Genomic DNA, 22,620 nt, shown 5'->3' on the forward strand with positions numbered 1-22,620 from the left:
TTTCACTTTAGCTGCAGTTTGGCGATAATACTCAAAGAGGACGAATTCACCAAGCTCTTTTGCCATAGCCATAAACTGTCAATCATTTTTCAGCTGAAGTCCTTTTCCAAAGTTAAAAAGACTAACAACAGATAGATAGATAGATAGATAGATAGATAGATAGACAGATAGATAGATATACACGCTCAAATACATTTTTGGATATTTTTCGACATCTAAACCATCTCCAAGCATGTTTTGAGGTACAGGTATTATTTTCTGTATGGAGACTGAGACTGACAGAAATTAATAAAAGCCTGAAACTTTTTTATTGTCCTGTAATATTTACACATTCATTTACTGCATTGTAATAGTAACCAGATAACTGGATGGTAGGCTACACATCAGAACTGAGAACCATGGTAGCATATTGGATATACTGCATGTAACTCAGTTCATTTACGAGTAACAGTGTCTTTGATATTTGTAAATCCACTGAATAATGATTAAATCAAGTGTCATATAATATGTGATTAACAGTGTTTAACATATCAAACAGGTAATAATGTTGCCACTTATGCCTCACTGTATGAGACAAACACCTAAAAAAATATACTTAAATATTAAGCTAGAGTTAGCTATGTTCCCACTGCAACAAGAAACCTGCATAGGTAGATTTCTGGCAGAGGAACAAACAATTAGTAACCAAAGGCATTATCCTGTGTGTGATAGCTTTTCACTGTCTTTTAATCATGCCCACTAGACATAGTCAAATTTTTGTGAGGTACCACACAGGAAGGTTTAGCTGATTCCAGCCCTGTCTCGACTTGTAAAGAGTGGTTTGTGTTGCCAAAGTTAATTCTCATCTTAACTTTCAGGGCATTTGATGAAATGCATCAAAAAAAAAAATGGAAAATTCATATCCCTACTCCAGCCAGTGAAGCCCCAGGTAGGGTGCTTGTCCTGTGAGCTGAGGTCAGAGTAGGCAAGTCTTGACCGTGGCTTTTCCACTTCACTGATACATATTTGCCCAGCAACACAGTTCTTCAAAAATGTGGACTGACACTTAAACACCTCAAGAAAGCACTAAGAAATAGAGGAGCTCAGATCAAGAGGACGTGTCGAGAGATTGCAGGGTCACAGGAGTCCGTCTGGTCTCTTCTCCAGGTTGTACTCCTTTGTCCGCTGCACCTTCCAGCCCAGCATCGCTAGGAGGACAATCCCCATGACTTTAAAGCCAACCTGTAAGCCCAAGTACCTACAGAAGCCAGACAACAGAGTCAGTGTTAGTGTCAGAGGCGATACAGATACACTGAATGGCAAAGTTATGTGTCCGTGGTGCTTATTCTTAAGTTTTCTGACCGGTTCCTCAAAAAGTCGTTGTCATAGTATCCACAGCTTAACTTCTTGCCGCACATATGCCTCCACCAGATGCACGACGTGTCAATGGCCATCCCAAAGAGAGCAGGGGCTGGTAGCCAGGCTGGCCAGAGAGAGAGAGAGAGAGAGAGAGAGGAGAGAGAGAGAGAGAGAGCGATTTAAGGATACAACCTGTGATCACAGCAGGTTTCCTACCAGCTAGAATCGCTAGAGGGCGCCCTAACATTTTGTTCAAAGGAAACCATGTTAAAATGGGTGAAATGATTTGAATGACAAGCAAGGTTGTGTAATAGTAAGGTATAAGCACAGCACCACACACTCACACACTCACACACACACACACACAAACACACACACACACACACACACACACACACACACAGTATTTGAGTATTCACTTACCAAGCACTCTCATGAGTAAAAACTGCACTCCTATAGCAAATGACTTCTCTTCATAGGGAACAGTTCTGAAATGAGGAGAAAAAAAATTGACACTTTAAAGAGAATACTTGTCAGTGTCATTCAATGGTTTATGCCATTCTTGATAGCAATTTATATTTCAAACAAAAGGGACATTTTCAGACACTGGAGGACTTCAGTCAGTGCTGAATTTGCACAAAACACCCGCCAAATATCTCGGTAACAAAAACACACAGTGATAGTAGCCTCTGTCGCAGGAGACAGTGATTGACAACAGACCCAACTAATGGTGTTATTATCTGTAAAACTGTGAATCCTCCAAATACTACAATTTCTACTGCCACTACTACAACTAATAATAGGGTTAATGAAATCTGTTTATCTGTCCTTTAACAGTAAAATAAAAGCAAACGTTGCACTCAAGAAGTACATTAAATCAAGAACAATATCCACAATATCCAAGAACAAAATAGGCAATAAGAACAACAGCAAAAATGCATTTCAGTGATTTAAAAGGTGACTTGCCTGAACTCCTCAGGCAGGTTGCTCAACTTGGCCTTCAAGTTAGAAAGGTCCTGCCTGAGGGTTTGAGGCTGCACACAGGCTTATCGAGGTTTAAGGGCCTATGAACTAGCTTGGGGTCATGATGAATCAGTTAAATTTTTAAATAAATTCCAAACGGTAAGTGGGTAACAAGCATGAGTTGCCAACCCACTACTTGCACAACAACTGTATCAAGTGGATTACAACAACCTGGGACTTCTCGACATGTCTGCGATATTGCAACAACAATGTTTCGGTAGCCTGCAATACACCGCCCACGACCCGTCGCCAGGAGGAATGAATGACTACACCCAACAATCGGCGCTGTCCGTGGTTCTGAAACAACAGCTGAGTGCAGCAAAGCCTGCGCTAGCTCTCATGCTAGCAGGTACATTCCAGTTATCTAAAGCATAAAACAGCTTTAGATAACTGGAATGTTTCCTTCTTTATAGCTTGGAGGTGAAGTGCAGCCATACTGTGTGTAGAGAATATGCTGTGTTTAGTGCCTATTTATCTTGTTAACATAAATAATACTCATTACACTGAAAAATGATTATTTGTGATTAAAATAAGGGGTGTTGTTAATATATTAGCTCAGAAAATTTGGTGACCCCCAGCTATTTTTGACCACTGCATTCTGTAAGAGCGGCTCAGCCAGTCGGGTCACTAGGTTTCAGAACCAGATATGTCTGTAGATCATCAGCAAAGGAAATAAATATTGTGCTGGTGAAAGATATGACCAAATGAAAGCCTGTCACCGGACAATGGTTTTCCACTGGGGCTAAAATGTGAACACTACCTACCCAGAAAACGAGGCAGTCAATTAAAATGCATAGTCGACTGTGTAGAAAGCTGCACTAAGATCTAAAAGGATTAAAACTGAACTCTCACCCAAATCTGCAGCTAAAACAAGGCCACTGGTTACTTTAATGAGGAGGCCTCTCTATGCTTTGCTGTACAACCAGAAATGAAATGTTTGAAAATGTTACTTGGACTAATAAAAGATAGTTGAGCTGAAGCAACTTTCTTTAAAACCCAGATGAAAAGTTTGGAAACGAGCTTGGACGTATTCCTGTAATTGGTGTGATTGAAGGGATCTACGCCTGGTTCTTAGAGGACGTCATGGTTTTCAGGTTTCACGTTGTTGCTGAACTGCACATATTTGACATGCCTGTGCGAGTAACCTGATTTTTTCCCGAGGCAACTAAAAGCAAACAAACAAGAAATAGCCCAGTTGCCTTTCATTATGTTGACACTGGACACTGGTTTGTTTGTTGTTTATTGCTTTTAGAAAAGACACTGTCAGGTTCCAGTGAAAGCAATGGTCAGAATGAGAGAATCAGTTCATCAATTGGGGGGGTGGGGGTTAAAGTCCTCAGCAGCCCTTGTACAATTCTCTGGCAACAGATTTGATAAGTTCAACCATAATGTTTCAACTTGCCAAAATGAGTCAGGGTTTTTCCTTTCGAAGTTGTCACTGCTGAGTGCCGTGTTGTGTTAAGCAATCTATCCAGAGTGTCTGCTCTCGTAGTCAGGCTGACAGTCAGACAAGGTGAATTCCTGCCTCTCCTCACCTCACCTGCCCTGCTGCTGTTTTTCATCATTGATTGACAGTAATGTGGTGCAAATCATTTTCTTTATTGCTAACCTAATTGTAGATGTGTAATTGCAGATCTATCAATTATAGGATATTTGCCTTGAGTTTAAAGGGGCTGGCTTTCCTGGGAAGTTTTTTTTTTTTTTTTCAGCTCTGATTTTTCATTGTTTTTTAGAGAAAAGGTCAATTTATCCTTGTTCCGTGTTTTGCTAAAATACTTGCCAGAAAAGACACTGCCAGAAAATGGCTCAAAAAATTCTCTCAGATCTATACTTGCAGTGTTTCACACAAATGAGCACATTTTGATACCAGGCCGGATAACCTGAAGATCATAACTTTCAAAATAAACAATAAAAGCATGGGAATTGAAGGATAATTGTTTTTCCAAATTGAAATCTTGATTGCTTAATTATGATTTACTGACCCTTGAATGAAATAAAGGATTATGTGGAGGGACACCTTGCATTATCTCCAGTTAAGAGTTTATTCTTTCTAATTTTGTTGTTATAGTCGTCTGTCCGTAATTATGATAGAATGTTTTGTATTATTTTGTGTGGACCCTGGGAAGAGTAGTTGCTGTAAGAGTAGGAGCCAATGGCGATCCAAATAAATAAATAGATAAATAAATAAATTCTTGGATTTATTTGTCATTGCTATGTTTTCATTCACCAACATGTTCACAGGTAGTGCTAAGCCAGCTTTCTCTTTTTTAATGAAGAGTTGAATCACAGCAAGTTTAATTAAAAATGGAAGGGGAATGGAAGTGGCAGGTAAGAGAGAGCTACAGATCAATATCAATATCAATAACTTGCCTAGCACCAGCTATATCAAAGACGTCATGCAGGAATTTTGTTGGAACAAAAGCCAAGGGGGGAGAGATGAAAGAAAAACAAAACAGAACAATTAAAGCTACATAGAATATTATATATATTAACAAATATGAGACGCTCAGAGGGAGCGATCTCAAATCTTAATTTGCCCATTTTGTCTGGTAAAGTCTTTGCTGTTCTCTGGGGCCACTAACGTACGACTGGGGGAGGCGTTGATGACAAAGAATATTGCATTGAACAGCACCCTTGAATTATTGCACTTCTTGAATATGAGATCAGTGAAGAAAGCTGCTCTAGCATCTTTAATCACCCTCTGATATTTGCTCATAAGATTTTCCAAAATGTCACAAAGGACAAGTAATCCGTTTTCAGTTTATTCTCCCTCACCTCCTCTTTAAGGACCTCATGTTCTCATTTATGAACTTTTTGTGTATCTTTCTGTTTGGCTTCACAACTTTATAAGGACAACAGTGTCAAAAACAGTCTGGTAGGTACTATTAAAAAAAAAATGAGACCAGCTCCTCCGTGTTTTATTACACATCTGCAGCTGTTAATGGCAAGGCAGCAGTCATAAAAGCCTCTGATAGTTTCTTAGGAGTGATAGAGTTAAAAACAGGAAAGAGGTGCACACAGGGTAGGGGAGATTGAGGCAAAAATGCACTGAGTACAGCAGATTTGTGGTTGGACCCAAACATCTTTAACATTATGTTGGCCAAGCCCAGAAGACGATAAGCCAAGGGAATGTTGCTTAATATGTGCAGACACAAGCACAGATCGAAAAAGATTAAAAGATTCAACAAGGTTGGTGTTTGGGTTGGATGGCAAACAAAGATGCTAATCATCTAGAACAACAATTCTGTCATGTCTATCATGTCATTCTTGTTCATTTGGACATACTCTATGATAGATTTCCTAATCTCTTACCTGAGAACCATCATATATATGGGGTTGTGGGTGAGGCTGGCAATCAGGCCTGCCAGCGAGAGGATGAACATGAACGGGAGAAGAAATTGAGGACAACTGTTTGGACAAGAACCTGGGTGGGCCTGACTCTGGCCGCCAGACAGACACCTGCAGCTGGTGTATGACTGTTGGACAGAGAGAACAAAGTAAATACAGTGCTGTTATCTGTAAAATGAATGGCAGTTGTGTTTCACTTTTTTATTGCGCCTATTTTACTTGAAACTAGCAGCTGGTATACGACTGTTTCTACAGTAAGATGACAGAATGTAAATACATTGCTATTGCCTGTAAAAATAAACCGCACATATTTTACTTTTGTGTTTTACCACGTGTTTTCTTTGAAACACGTCACTCAAAATACTTGTGAGTAATGACATTTAACAAAAGTTCAAAACACATTTGGATATTAAAAATGAAAGAAGAAAGAACCATATATACTATGAAACAACAATGTAAGACTTGAAAAGATTTTATTTCCATTTACAGCAATAATCTAATCCTTTGAGTCAAGGCTAGTGATGTCTGGGCTGGGGACTGAGGTGTAAGTGTGTCAGCAGGTTTTTTAAGTAACAGGTTTGGTCCAACATAAAACAGGAGAGAGTATTGTTTTACAAACATTCTGACATAGCTGTATTTATGTGCCCGTAAGATAAATCTTGCAGGAACTTTCTAAGCAAACTGCGTGAACATCCAAACCAAGTCTAAGCGAAACTGCAGGACCCTGATGGACTTACAGCATGCAGGAACTAGACAATGTTGTATAAATAAACTTCTTGTCTTATCTTGTCTTCTCGTCTGAACACAGAGGCCACTCAGGATCTGGGAAGCCACTCTCTCCCCATTCCTTATTACTCGCCAAAGAACTCATTATGTTTAGATACAGGCGGTGAGTTAGTGTGTGACTATAGGGGCTCAAGCTCAGATCAGCCACAATCACTGGAAAACATAAGTTTACGAGCAGCCGCTGTCTTTTAAAACTCATTATCCATTTGCCCCAGTTGTCAGGAGCAAACAGCAGCATGCCAAACACTCCACCAAAGCTGGGAACTGGCATCGATACTCTAAAACCTGACCCTGTTAGCCTCCTCCATCACAGGGACTCATTTCCCTGAGCTACCTGTCTTTGTCAACAATTACAGTGAGTTTGAATAAACCACCAGCACAGGGCTGAGCACTGTAGTGCAACTTGTTTAGCCAACCTGCCCTATGGCATTTCCCCAGAAAAGAACCCCTGCTGCAAATTACTTGCCTCTTGGGTCTAACCTTTAACATTTCCTGTGTCTCAGAGTCTGCAAGCAAGGGAAAATAATTAGTCTGAGATTGCTGAGGATTAATCCATTAAGCTTGCTGTAGCCACTGCTGTCTGTGACTGCACAACACATTGTATAGCAGGCTCACATGCTGACTCAAACTGACTAATACTCTAGCTGCTAGTTGATTATACACAAGCTCCAACACATTTAAAGTATTGCAGTTCTGTCCCTGTTAAAACACCTCCTATATGCCCTGTGGGTAATTAGGCATTGATCGGACATTGATTATGAACCAGCCACGTTGTGTTAGTAGCACAGCATTTTCTCTGCCTGCTCTGACCTCCTGTGCAGTGGAGGCTACTCAATGATAATCTGCAGAGAGGCCTGCAGATTTGCTTTCAGGAAAAGAAACTCTCCTTGACTATTCTTTCTTTGTCTCTTTTTAGTTGCTTTTCTGTACATTTAAACATTTAAACTCAGGTAACTCTGGTAACCGTAGCAACTGATTAGCTGATGGCATAGTCTATGCAAAGGCAGGCATACACAAATGCAAGCTTGACCCGTACAAGCTGTTTGCTTATATAGTAAATACACACAGATCAACTCCCATAGGTCCAGTCTCAGGTTATACATATTTTTTTCCAGACAGGGGAAGCGAAGGCAACACAATCCTGGAAAAGAGATTTGAAAATGGCCACAGTGGAGGAATGTGTGCTTTGCATGATGGCCTGCTGACGCCAAAATGTTTTGCAAAAATACATGGTAAGAATTAATTCTGCCAGTCTACCACCATTGCCTTTTGTTAATGCAGTTGCTCTTTAATAGCAATTTTCATTTAGTGAAACAAGTGCCCCAAGCTGAAACAAGTGGCATTGCAGTACAAATTTCCAGCTGCACATTTAGTGATGCAACCCCCTCTGCATTTGCATAAGCATGCTTTGCATAGATTATGTGATGGTCCATACTGTATATGATGTGCTTATTTTTTGTCAGTTGAGCCTGAGGGGTCCTCACTTAAATCAACCATCTGCAGTTTTGCAAAGTGTACCTTTGAGATAATTCTTGTGCATGTTGTAGGTCCCTCAAGATAAAAGTGGTAGCTACAAGCCTGAAGTGAACACTAAAAGCTATGGACACCAACCTGAACCCTGTAGGTGTTGTTGGGGTCTCTTGTGAAGTTGGTGCAGCCTGCATGACAAGGAGAAATGTACTCTATTCCATCGGAGCCACACACTGGGTTGAAGGCACTGGCAGGACAGGAGCAATTGGAGTAACACATGGCCACAGAGCTGTGGGGAGGCAGTAAATCCAAACAAAGACAAGGAGCAGGGGCTGAAGTTCAGAACTACTGTTTGTGTAGTCTGTGTTTCATTAGCATCTCTTTGCTTTTGAAATGACAACATCTGAGTACTTTGTGTCTGCCAGTGGCACTGAGCCAGTCAAAAGACTTTTGTCCAATATGTTTTTCTAACATTACAAAAATTCAGTTTCTCATAATTCAGCTGACTGTGTATACAGACCTATACAGAAAATTCCATTTTAAAGAGAACTGAAAGCAAATAAAAAGTCTTACGATAGTTGCTCAGTTTAAAAGTACTTGATAATGAGTTTCACCTGAGTCATAAATCTGGTGGTGGAACAGTGGAATAATAGCTCCTCATTATATTGTTTCATAGATAAAAAATAATCAGAGCTCCAATGTGTGCATGATCTACTGGCATCTTTTTTAAGGTGTTATCAAGTCATTAGGCAACGGATAGCCCTGAGAATTGGACAGCTGCAGCTAATAGGTCTGTCAGCCAAAATAAATTTACTCTGTGAAAATTTCGAGTTCAGCTCTATTATCTCTGGAACTGTTTATGTATCAGCAGCCAGAATTTTCAGAGGAAAGTAGACAAGTACAGCAACAGTGTTTCTGGTCCAGCACTCAAACCAATCACCCAATTTGTTACAGCAGGCGTACGCAAAGGCTCTATCTACTGAGAAATAGTGCTACTTCCATGAAAGCATGATAATATAAAAAATATGAATATGCAAGGCGTTCTCCCTTCTCACTCACCCATACTGTCCAATTTGGTAATGATTGACCTCTGAAACCTTCTGGGTGGGACAGCCGATGAAGAACAGAGGTATACAGAGGAGGGTGGAGCAGGTTAGCATGGCAACAGAGAAGCGGGGAATGGCTTTCAGGGAAAGACCTCTCTTCTTCATGATCACCCCACCAAGCAGCATTCCAACTGCGACGGATGGCAAGTTCACAGCACCTGAGAACAACAGAGGGCGCAGTCAACCCAAAGCACAGATGGTGTTATAGATCTCGTAGCCCTCTGAGATCTCAAGATGGGCTTCACATGCTCATTATTCAGTTGTTTTGCTTGTGTAGAAGGAAAGAAGGGGCATATGAAAATCTCTTTCTTATAAAATAACTTTTTTGTCAACTTAAGTTGCGATGTCTGTGGCATGATAACAACTGATGTAGGAACTTCTACCAGTCTCCAAGGAGAGTTAAATCGGGGGCAGCTGGACTTGTTTGTAGATCTTTGTAGGGAGCCACAGATCTTTGCAGATCTACAAACAAGTCCAGCTGCCCTCGATTCAGCTCTCCTTGGATAACCTTGGCCTGGATGACTGAGAATCCTCACAGACAACTTTTATCATTGGTTTGTAAACAAAGTTATTGCAGCCAGGACACACCTTTGCTCCTGCTGACCATACATTCAGTTCCATACAGAAATGTAATATATTGTCGCCGTCCAATGAAAAAAGGTTGTAGAATCCTCTCAACCCATAGAGGAGAGGGTAAAAGATTAAATTAAACAGAAACAAAAACAACAACAACAACAACAACAACAACAACAAAAAAAGACCAAAATTGGAAATAAGTGTTTTCATCAGACAGTGACAATATGGACAAATAGGAAATGTCCCTACATGGTATATATGTCCATAATAAATGTCCTTATAGGCAACATTCAAATTAAGTACATTTTCATATATGGACAAATATATCTAACATATATGACACATATGTTCAATCTGTTCAGTGCAACAGCTCTACCATAAAGTCTACCTTTTAAGAAAGTTCATAATGTTCAGTTTTTGTTGACATTATGGAGAATGTGTAAATTTAATTTTATTATGGAGCTTGTAGTTTGCAGAGGTCTTGCACTGGACAACATTATATTGAAGTGTTTCTAATTTTTGGTCCTCCATATTTATATACATGAGGGGGGACAGAATAGTGGAAACACCTCTAAATAAAATGAAGTCCAGTACAACAGCACCACTAACTATGAGCTCAATGCCAAACATAGAACTGAATGAACACCTCTATTACTGTGACAAAAAGAAAACCTGAGCATTATAGGCAGCATTAAAGTGACCTTAATAGCAGAGCAGTTGCGTTGGATTGTATTAGATTCTACACACTTCCAAAACTACTCTTATACATCCTTTCCAAGAAGAAATGAGTCTCTATGGCAAAGCAATTTTGCATTTAGTTGCAGTATTCTTTCAGCTTGGGGATTCCCATTAAGTATTTGGCTAATTAACATCAGCTCATCAGCAATTTCGCACACAGAAATGACTGGTGCCGTCTGCCAGGTGCTGCAGAGGGGAAATTGCCACAGTAGTTGAAGAAAAAGAACTAACTTTCTAAAAGTTTGTATAAATGCAAATAACATTGCAGCTTGGGGAAACATGACAGAGCAAACTTAAATGTTTATTCTTTGGCAAGCGGCCATGGCTGGGATAAAACCTTCCAGCGTACCCAATAAATGATTTTAATAGACTATTTCATAATGAGTGCTTATTTGCCTCTACAGTGTCCATTAAAATGTTTTAAAATAAAACTGTGTACTATTTCTTGCCTTATTTAACAGCTGATGGTAATGGCAAAGAAAAAAAATGAATGGGGCCAACAGTGGTGTGTTAAAAGAGCTCTTTGTGCTTCTGCTTACCAATAAGCAGGCTGCTGTAGGCGGCTGAAGCGCTATACTGGCGCTCAAGGAACTTATTAAGGAAGGTAGCAAGTCCTGCCATCACTGAGGAGAAGCAGCACTGAGCCAGGACCAGCATCAGGAAGAAAGGGCTCAACAGCAGCTGGACAAACATTCTTGGGAACACTGATCAGAGAGATACACAGACACAAAATGGTCTGATTATTTTACTGATACCGACACAATTTCAGAAAATCCTCCCGCTGTATTGTCAACATCATACAACTGTAGCATCAAATCACCATAAGAGTATAGATTAGTGTAAAGAGGGTGTAACCTAACATGATCAAATCAGATTAAATTTAAGGTTTATAAATTATTACAGCCAGTGCCACTGTTATAAATCAGTGTCAGGTCCTATATTTGCCCACCAGTCTGAATATAATAAACTCACTCTTCAGGAAATCAAGTAAAGAGGTCTCTGGCTTCTTCAAGTCTTCATCTGCATCCGTTTCAACCACAATCACCTACAAAATAAGACATTAATTACTGCAGAGAGCAAGAACTCATGAGTAATTTTAGGGCTGCAGCTAACAAATATTTTCACTGTCGATTAATTTGGATTGCTTCCTCAGTCTGACCAGCTGCCAAAAAAAGGTTCAGGTAAGTTTTCATTTTAGAATGACATAAGTGGAGCGCAGCAAGTAATTCTTCAACTAAAATGAACAATAAAACATCACAATAATAACTGATTAATTTAATCAACTCATTGTTTCAGCATTAAATGTTTTTATCTTTCACTTTGCAAAAATGTTACCATAACCAAAACAAGAGCAAGCAAGAATGTAATGATTATCTGGTTCAAACTGGGGAGGTCAGGTCAGCTATGCAGTGCAGCTCCACCAACTCAAACATGCGGGACTCGGTGGAAACTGGTGAGTTTTGACCTGGGAGGGCTGGCTCATCTGTCAAACTTGTCAACGTTGATTTCCCAACATTAACAACTACATTATCATCACCTACTATGTCAGCTATGTTAACAAAAAAGTAATGCCTCATTGCTCTTCATGGAGTCAAATGGAATCGCATCAGATCAAATGAAAAACTCATACAATCATATAGAGTCCTTGAGGTGATCAAAGGATGCTCTCCTCCCTCTCTTGTTGGAGGTATCAGCCCTATTTCATGTTTGTTAGTTAGTTAAACACATTTCCATTAAACACATGTCCATTGAAGGCATATTGTGTCCTCAAGTTGCCTAAATGGAGAAATGCTCACAATTTGCTCCTAGCAGGCCCAGAGGTCACAGAGAGGGGCCTACAGACTGATCATGACAGAATAAATGCATACAAATATATGTGGCTTCATCCCTTTTTCAGGTCATAACTTTCCTATCAGCGGACAATACGAATTATTCATTCATTCATCTTCTAAACCGCTTATCCTCACTAGGGTCCCGGGGGGGTGCTGGAGCCTATCCCAGCGCTCATAGGGCGAAGACAAGGAAACACCCTGGACAGGTCACCAGTCCATCGCAGGGCAGTCAGACAAACACTGACATTCACACACACAGTCATACCTAGGGGCAATTTAGCTTCTCCAATTCACCTAACCTGCACCTGCATTATCCTTAGAAACAAGTCATACAATTATCTTGTGTGAGTTTGTAATGTGAATTAATATAAATGACATATGAAAATATAAAAATAAGTATGGAGAGTCCAAGTTTCCACCACAGTATCTTTCATGTAATGGATTCATACTGACACAGAATTGACATTGGTCACACATGGAGAAATTCACATCCCCGTTATTAACATAGTACTGCCAGGTCAATTCCTGGTCACAACTGGGTGGGCCAAAACACTTTATTTTAAAAATGAAGGCAGTGAGATCTCCTTGAGTCACTGATTTTATCTTAACTTGTGTTTACAAGCTTTCACAGCCTGTTTGAAAGGGGAGTAGGATTATTTGGATTTGTAACATTACAACATCTCATAATATAATGCATACCTTAGGTTGAGTGCCTTGAGTGAGCAAGGCAGGAAAACCAAACCTATGCAATGCTGATTAAAGCCAGTAGATGTCAGTAAAATACGAGAGATAAAGTCTACAACTACATTTCCCTCAGATATTGACTATATGTTCCATGTAATCAACAATGAATGTTTATTAGTAAAAAATGGAGCTGTTATCTATTGGAAAATCTCTGTGTGACTTACATGGCCTTCCATAGGCATCCTACGGGGGAAGAAGAAATAGGGGATGGAGGTTAGAGCCAGGCTGCCGGATGAGATGAGCAGGCCCATCCACCAGGCCCCCACCCAACGGGGATCCCTGGGGCTCAGCTCTTGGTTGGCCACTGCAAGACAGAGAGCGAATACTGAGGCACCAGTGGGCTCATACATAGCACAGTGCCATTCATTCTGCTTTAATAGGGCTATCAACACCTTTACAACAGCTTTATAGACTTTAAAACCATTACCTAAGCCAGTTCTGTCCACGTCGACGTATATCCTCAACATGACTGAACCCAGCAGGTAGCCAAAGGCAGGCCCAAACACAGATATTGCAAAGAGAATGGCTGTGGATGACAAAGAACGGCTGTGAGGCAAAGGACCGCATTTGCAGCAGTTATGAAATACTGTTGAACTTTTCCATTATGTCCCAGGCAGATACTTATAATGCGCATCTCACCAGGATATTGTCAGCCTTTTTCATTCATTCCCTTCACTCAGAGATTTTAATCATTTCAGTGTACATTTCAAGGCAAAACAATTTTCTCATCTTAGTGATACTGAATCAATCAACACATCATGAATGGAAAGGAGCAAGAAGAAGAAAATCTTACATAACTTGGCCCTTTCTCAAAAATAAATGTTTAACATATCTAAAAGCAGCTTGCTCAATCAAAGATTTCTTTGCAGTATCTTACTAGAACTAATAAGACTTAGCACCACAAACAAAAAGCTAAAGTGAACATATACATCACTTAGATTTCACTATTCCTCAATCAATCCATGTATTCCCTCACTATTTCTTATCTACATGCTGGCCTGCAGAATCAACCAGTACAGCGCCAAGGCTGTACTGGTTGGATTTTGTTCTGGATTGAGATTTGTTTATCTAAACGAATCAATCCTCCACTGTACTACAGGCCATTCACCTATGTAAAGAGGGGAGTTGCCAGGCCCAGCAAAATCATCCACGTAGGAAATCCCAAATGGCTGGATAGGCACAGATCCCACGCCGAAGAGCAGCTGAGCGCTGGCCATGAGCAGCCACAGCGTATTGGTGTCTGCCAGACGCTTGGTCTCATCACGGCCACAGGACTCTGGGGTACTTGAGTTCACCTGCAGGTTGCAAATGTCGTGGCGATCTGCACCACAGGGCACATGAGGATAAGAACAACAGACAGGGACAGACTAATGACAAGGCAGTGAATGCAGATGGGCAAACTACTTTAATTTCCTGAGGTTTCTGTGACCCTTCACCGGCACTCTGTATGAGGCCAAGGTACTTTATCTCAGGGCAAAATTTAGGAAGGAAGGGGGAGAATGTTTAAACAAATTAAATGCCCCGGAGATCATCATAAGCTCTTTATTTTTCTTCAAGTGCATAGAGATTACGAATTTCCATCTTATTTATGCAGGGGTTCAGCTGGAGAGCACCTGCAGGCTTTCTTAAGAATCCAAACCCCTGTGCGTCCCTCTGCTCTGCAGCACAGCGAGCCAAACAGCAGACACTGGTATGACTCCGCTTGGATGCTACTGAACCATTTCTGGACACATCTTAGTGTAGAGTCTCATAAATTGTAGTGACATATTTGTATATTCACGAGTCTTCTGCTCTGGACTGAGTTACATTAACTGTCACAGCAGTGCCAGTGAACACAGACTAGCACTGTACACCACTGCCTTATATGCAGTGTTGGGTAGTGACTAGTTACAGGAAATTAAATTACAAAATAAATGCATTTGTAATCCATCACATTTACTGAGAAAAATGTAATTAAATTGTAGTTATTAATCAAAATGTTGGTGATTACAAAGGGGTTGCATATAAACAGAATATAACATTTCCTCTGTTGCTTTGCATCTTTTCACTGTGCAGGAATGCCCTCTTTTGGCAGATTTCTGGAGAGCATGGTCCAGCAAATCTGTTGGGACAAATCTGTGTGCAGCTCTGTCAAGGGTACAAGCGTCTCTTCGTCCAGACAGGCTCCATTCATTTGGCAGTATGTGCTCCAGTTTGGAGCATTGTTTTTGATTGGTTATCTTGTTCAAATTTGCACCACCTCTCATCTGCCAGTCAAATCGATGCTCATTGCTCTGAGCAACAAGTCTGCCATGGCTGGTGGCCTTGTCATTGGACAAGAACACCTTTCATTGCTGTAAACTCAACAATATTTTCCTTCATAAAAGGGCCCTAATGTTACTGCACAGTGTAAAGCTTGTTTACAGACAAAAAATTTTGTTTAAAAGTAATTCAAAAATAAATCAAATGTAATCAGTTAAATTAATTTCATGAAGTAATTAAAATAGTGATATAACATTTTATTACGGTAGCTAGCAGTCTGTAACATGTTATATTTAAAAAATAACCTCCCCAACACTGCTTATATGCAGGGCTTGGTTGAAATTTTGACTTACCGTGTAAAACAGAGTCATATTCATAGGGCTCGGATAAAAAGTGAGGTAAGGACAGGATCATGGCACTGATGGACATCAGCAGTCCTCCAATTCCAATGAGTCGCGGTCGGTGAACCCGACTTCCAAAGTAACTCACAAACACGATCAGCACGGTGTTTCCAACCTGAGACACACACACAGATTCGTGTTTCAAACAGGACAGAGAGCCATCACAGTTTCTAAGGCAAACCTACAGTACGTCATTTCAGTGCGACTTCTATGATCCGGTCACACTGGAACAGCATTAACAGGTCTCTGAGTCTGCTAGTATTGATACTTTATATTCAAAACCAGATATGGATATAGTCAGGCTTGCACTGCAATTGAAAATCAATATAGTCTCCACAAAATCCAACCATGACTCATATTCAAACTCATGATCAATAAAGCAATTAGGAGGCAATAAGAAATACAAACAGGTTTAAATAGAGCTACAACAGATACACAACCAACATTTCCCAGCCAAGTTTGGACAGTCGTTTCTGTAAAATCTGATCCTTTCTAGACAGGTTTCAGATATCAAATACGAGTGCAACTGTACTGAAATGCAAACAAAGCGCACTATGGCCATGCACACTTGAAAGCTGAAAACACTCGGAAACAGTGACTTATCAGTGATATTCAGCCTACAGCCCACTAGAGTACACATTCTTTCGTTATTTCTTGGCTGCCTTTCACCCGTTATCAGAAACAAAACTGTTCCAAAACGCACACGTCCCACATGCATTGTCAGGAAATATGATTGTGATAGATTGATTGTTTGGCAGTTCCTTCTTTGTCATCAGTACCACTGAAATAAATCCATCACGACTTTAAGCTGTGAGGCTATGTTATGCTTGGCTCCTACCTCGTGGAGAGAGGAAATGGTTCCTGAGGAGTAGCTGTTGAGGCCGAAGCGCCTCTCAATCGTGGTGATGGTGCTCTTGAAGTAGGAGCTGTACAGCAGCTGGGAGAGCTGCAGGAGGCCATGGCACAGAACAAAGAGCTGGAGGGGGGGAGTACAGACTGAGTGTCAGATAATCTCCAGGAGAAAATAAAGCACTAGCAGACAAGATGAAAATGAGTGTTACAGAAATATGAAATCTCTGAGGGGATGGGAGCTAAGCGCCCTGTGCCTTACTTCATTTAGTTTCCCTGGCTACATTTAAACTACTGTGGATTTTGCTGCAGTGGCCATAAAAGGCAAACACATTTACACTGAGAGAGTCTCTAAAATATAAATAGGGCCACCTTGAGCTCATTATATGTCTTGTTACCCAGAATATAGGCCTGTTTTCTTTTAATCAGATACCTGCCATTTCCAGCAAAAATACCTGTCACCAGTGTATGCTGTATGCTGTGTGTCTGTCATGCTGCTTTTAACTGGTAATTCACAAGACAGCTTGAAAAGTTGACATTACTACAGTATTTTGGCTCCACACATGCAGAGGAACAGATTCAAAATAATTCTTTGTGTTTGAAAAGATGTCTCTGAGGTGTCACTGTCCACAAGCGAAATGTACACATTAATGCAAGTTAGTAATTCTTGTGTGCTTTTAGGGCTAGCTGAAATCATTTTGAGTGTAGATTGTTGATAAACAGTATGGAAATGTACGATTCGGCATGAGGTCATTGTTGCCCCACTTACTTAGCTCCAAGAAATTTATGTTTTCATTTTATTATGTAATTTTGCCTCTGAGGCTTTTCTCTGACACCCAGAGACATGCAAAGATCAAAGTCAGCCACTGGACGGGTTCCCAGCTGACTGAAGGAGAATAACCTCTGTGTGTGTTGACAGATGGACAGAGTCATTTGTTTGATAAACTTCAAATGGATTCAGCCACTCCACAGGACGAATGCATGAAGATACACGTTGAGATTTGGTGTGAGTTTGCTATGAAAATACGAGCAGTAAATCATAGCGCCCTGTTATTTAGCGGCTGCCAGGCAGGCTGAGGGAGAATGAACTCTCCACTCGACTCTGGAACAGTTAATGCTCCTATTAAAGCTTGGCTTTATGGGTTGTTAGCACACACAATAGACGCTTTTACAGCATTGCTAGTATTTCATCCTCATTTTGAATCAAATGGGCTTCAATTATCGAAATGTTTCAAGGGGGCCTGTTTGCTCAGGCAGGCAAACAAGCTCTTTGTTTACTCTTTAGATTACAACAAACAGCTATCAGTTCATATAGAAACCCCTTCTCTTTCACAGCCATGGCTTGAGCTGATATCCAGTTTAGCCTCCTGAGAAACTGGCTCCAGTAAAATGTTTTTATTTTACAGTTCTAAGAAAAGGGATCACATAAATATCATGTTTCAGAGCTCTGTGGGCTTTTTACAGCCTGGCTTTAACATTGCGACAATGAAATCGATTAAGAAGCACATAATCCATTAGCGTGGATTTAACCTTAAGATAAGAAAATGGAACAAGCGGAGTGCACCTTTATCCGTCTGATCTTAATGACAAAGTAAACTAGGTCAGTGATTCTTCATACAGGAATGTCACACAAAGTTCAAATTTGAGATACTGATGTGAGAAATTGTGCCCAAGAGAAATCCTGAACAAGTTTTGGAAAGTTCAGTATATCATCTTTCTGATAACATCTTCATGATGCTGGCCACTCCACTACGCCTTATATGACAAAATAAAAACACTGGGCCAACACCCAGAGATGTCATCAAGACCTCAGCAGGGGACTTCTGACAAGCTAGACATGGTTCCAAAAAAATACGCTGGTCTCATTGTTTATCTTCACTGTCCATATAAGTGATTTAACACACATTTGTTGTTTGTAACAGCAGACAAGTTTGTCAATGAACCATCATATTTCAAACTAAACTTTGCAACGATTTGGATTCTTTGTGGCTCATGGACATCCTCACGCCTCATAAACACTCTCCCCTCCGTCTCTCCGGACATTGTTGTTCCAGCCCTCTGACCTGCTGCGAGGTAAGAATTAAGGGAAGTCCAGACTTAAAATTAAAGTGCTTTTATTTCAAGGACACGTGCTGGAGCCATTGGGCTGGACAGCCATGGATTTCCATGAGGAAGTTGTTTTTGCGACATAAAATTAAAACTCTGACCCTTTCTGTAAAAAACGGGGGACAAAATTCTGCAGTGAGTCTCTCAATATACTTGAAAGAAGCCACTTATAGCCACAGAATAACTTCCTTCCTTGTGGAGAGAACATAAAACGCTCTAGGACACAATGGCATCATGATCAAAGGCCTAAAAAATGACCTCTCAGGGCCAAGGATCCTCGTCTCTTATTATGGTGAAATGCAACCCATCAATAAATAAAGAAATAAAGAAATAAATGAGACAATGAAACGACATGAACTTGCATAGAACGGTTGTGTCAAAATGCTCTGAGAAATCTCAGGTGCTTTGAAGAAGTGAAAACAAACATGAAGTAAACCGAGGTGAGGGCAGATCTGAGCGGACTGCAGCATGACACCGCCTTTGAACATTCACCAAAAACACAGCGCGTAACCACTGTTTATGCTGTTGCATTAGGGCAAGCACCCATGAAGAAACATGTGGCGTGGCTGTCAGCAGGACGGTGACAGAGCAAATTCCTTAAGAGAATTCAGTGGCACACCTTCCCACGTGCAACCTAGGTGTAGCCTACAGTAGATAAGTTCAAAGTTGTGAAAACAGAATGACCCAATGAAACTAAATAAACACAAAAACAGATCGCTGAACAGCATGTTCTAGCGTCAGGAAAAAGATGGATGGTCATGATTACTTTCCAATGAAAGCTTTGTTGACCTGCTGGCACTTGGACTGCAGAGTGATTTAGTTTCATGTGAAAAAAGCAGCCGTGCCAATTTTCTTTGTTGCAATTTCTATGTGACAGGCCAAGAGTAATCACAGTTCTAGTGTTACGCGTATTATCAGAGCCAGTGTAAAAGTCCATAACTGTCAGTCTGAAGCAACATAATTGAACAAACATGCAGAGGATGAAAAAAAAAAAGGTTGGAAGACAGTTTTGTTGATTTGGTCTTCCTCTGCCTCTCCACATCACCAATGTGAGAAAAGCTTGATTGAGCTGATCTGGAGCTGCCAGAAAAGGTGCACAGTACATTATCTTAAAATTAAATCTGCATTGTGCTATATGCAGACATGTTGGCTCACTGTAAACGGCACTCAAGCTGAACAAGACATACATCCATTAACATACTTCAGATGATGTCTTTACCATTAATTTGTGACTGTTTTGCATCCAAAATATGAGCATTAAAATGATGATGCAAAGCGCAGAGAGGGGCAGAGCAGCCAGCACTCAAACAGATATAGGTGACAATATAAAGATTCACATAACCATTAGTGTTTCCCCCCTGGACTTAGATGGTTCTTGAAACAATCGCACAACCAAAGCAAAATTAAGTGTGTGTATGTTAATGGGTCATATTTCATTCACACAACATAGTTGCCAGGAGAGACGGCAAGGCTTTTTTTTCGCTGAGGTTTGAAAGCAACTTGCAAACATCAGTATAAAAAAGGATTACTCATTCCCCTTCAACCGGTGTTTGTCCCAATCACAAGTCATGACAGCCATAGTACTGACGCACTAACTGCCCCATTTGGCCCTCGATGCTGTCAGTGTTTGTCCTTCACTGGAATCTTTGAACTGCAATTTCAAAATATACCAATATTAGTGCTGGATCTTGTTGTAAGTTATGTAAAAATTGCAGCAGTCACTACAAAGGACTCATTTCATGCCAAAAAAAAAAAAAAAAAAAAAATCAATAAAAGTCAGAGAAAGCCTTCATTTGTCCTGTATTTTATCTAAGTAAAGTGCACTATCAATTGAAGAAAGTACAATTAGCATTAAACAGATGATAAACTTAAATTTTAAATATTTGAAGTACATTAAAAGCTGTTTAGTGACAGGATGGTGCAACAGCAATCAGCTGTAAATGGAATTTGGACAGTTATACACACAATTACAACTTATTATGTAAGGTAATATAAAAGATAATAATGACATTTATCATTTGATGTAAAAGATAGTGAATGCATGTTTCACCATAACCTTTTTTTTTTTTTTTTTTTTTTTTTTTTTTTTTAACAGGTTACCTCAGGAAAATTAGATTATTTAAGGAAGGTTTGTAATGCTGTGTGCTGTGTTTGTGTTGTCAGCCCATTTGAGAGAGCACATTATGTAAACTAAAAACGATCAATTAAATCTGACCTGGAGGAACTTTTTAAGCTGTGGTTTGACTACACACTTGGCATTATGTTAGATACCTGTTACTCTGCGGTGAAGCTTAATAAAGTTAATCAGGAGCGCTTGCAGGAGGGGGCTGTGAGGATTTTCTGAGAAAGCGCATATCTGTGAACTGACAGTTCATAGTAAGCCTAGTTCTTAACATGATTGAACTAATACTCCATCATCACTCATGTCTGCAAAATTATGCAATGTCGTGAAAAGAAGCCTCATTCACGTGGTTACATAAACAATGCAGCAAAGTGTTGCATGTCTCAGCATGAGATTAGGCTACAGAATCTTCTACAGATTAAATTTCTGCACTTCACCCAAGGCTGCATTAATTCATTCACAAACACGGATGCCTACCTTTATGCTGCAAAACACTGATCTCGGCCTCTTCATGTCTTTGGAGGGATAGATCTCCATGGCTTTGGTCGATGGCTTGTCCAAGTGGGTGAGGATCCTCGGGCTTTTGTCTCCCACAGTGTGAGGTGTTGCTTTTCTGCCGGTGAGCCGGGACTGGGTTTTTTATGACTCTCAGTGATGCAACGCGCCTGGACTCAGCCCACAACTACACGCGTAAATGTTTTGAAAGTATGAATTAGAGAACAGATAGTTCCGAGAGCCAGTAGGGATTGGCTGGATTACGCGATCAGTCGTAGTAAAACAGCCCGCAGACGCAAACCTGCGACCGCATGACTCGGAATATCATTGCGCTCACCGAAAATTCCCCGCTGCTTATGTCACTTGGCACACAGTGAAATTCCTTTTTGCTCCAGAAATCAGTATAGACGATGAATTACGCTACAATTTAATTATTCCGTAGTTACTATTCATGACACCCTGTCTTTTTTTTTTTTTTTTTAAATCCAGATTTACTGAAGCAACAGGCCACTGATTTTTTGCATATCAGAGCAGCGCTCGGGGTTTAAAGCACGGCAACAACTTGGTAATATTTCCACAGCACTATATATGTCTATATGTGTCATGACCGTTTTTAAATCTGTGATCTCCCCCTTGAGCCATAAACCATGTTGAATAGTGAGTAGAGCAGGTTACCCATGAATGAACCCTTTCTAACAATTGTGTGTCAACAGATTCCAGGCCTGGCTGACTGAGTTATTTGATTAGAGGGTGTAGTTGGGCTTTTAGTGTATTCAGCTGAAGAAAGAAAAATATCTTGCAAAGAATTTCAATTTGAGAATGAGACAATTTGTGAATATCATTTCAGATAAACTAAGATTAGGCATGATGCAAGATAAAGGAAAGTTTGGATAAAACTTTTTCAGAGATGACTCCCCAACATTGTTCATGAGCAAGAGACAAAAATAAAGTTTCAGCTCACGAGGGAGTTTATTTTGTGGTGGTGACACTAACATTAAAATGAACTGTTTCACAATCTGTCTTCCATAATAAACACTGGTCTTGACAGTCATGAGAGACATCAAATCAACTGTGAACAAACTAAACGACTATTCCCAAGGCAGCTGGATGAGTCATATTTAGGTGAATGCCAGCGGTCAGTTTTATGATTTTTTTTTTTTATAGTATCTTGAGGCCACTAACAATTCCAGAGGAGTCAAATGGGCCAAATTTGTGAAATGAGTCAGCTAGTCCAACATCATAAAGGCCTCAAAACAAAAACAAAAACAAAAACACCCTAGAAAAAAAAAAACTGTACATTTTTATGTCATATAAAGTTTGACAAAATAGTATTTACAACAGAGAAGCAAACTGGAAAGCACTTGTATTCATGGCCAGTGTTTCAGGACTTAGACACTGAACCCTGAGCAGTGGGGGAAATATAACCCTAATCTGACTTATCTTTT

The 22,620-nt window shown here is 40.2% G+C and overlaps 1 protein-coding gene across 1 annotated transcript; it reads right to left on the reverse strand.

The window, feature by feature from the left end:
• Positions 1-302: 302 nt before the first annotated feature.
• slco2a1 (solute carrier organic anion transporter family, member 2A1) lies at positions 303-21,450 on the reverse strand. Its single transcript, XM_030049604.1, has 14 exons — positions 21,158-21,450; positions 16,442-16,579; positions 15,556-15,718; positions 14,070-14,282; positions 13,389-13,487; positions 13,126-13,265; positions 11,358-11,430; positions 10,925-11,089; positions 9,025-9,229; positions 8,107-8,254; positions 5,674-5,837; positions 1,762-1,826; positions 1,342-1,462; positions 303-1,237 (listed from the first exon to the last, which is right to left on the reverse strand). Exons 1-14 carry the CDS (start codon positions 21,215-21,217, stop codon positions 1,117-1,119), a joined length of 1,875 nt encoding a protein of 624 aa, XP_029905464.1. The 5' UTR covers positions 21,218-21,450; the 3' UTR covers positions 303-1,116.
• Positions 21,451-22,620: the final 1,170 nt, after the last annotated feature.

Source organism: Myripristis murdjan, chromosome 4 (genome assembly GCF_902150065.1).
Source record: "Myripristis murdjan chromosome 4, fMyrMur1.1, whole genome shotgun sequence".
In the NCBI taxonomy this organism is placed as follows: Eukaryota; Metazoa; Chordata; class Actinopteri; order Holocentriformes; family Holocentridae; genus Myripristis; species Myripristis murdjan.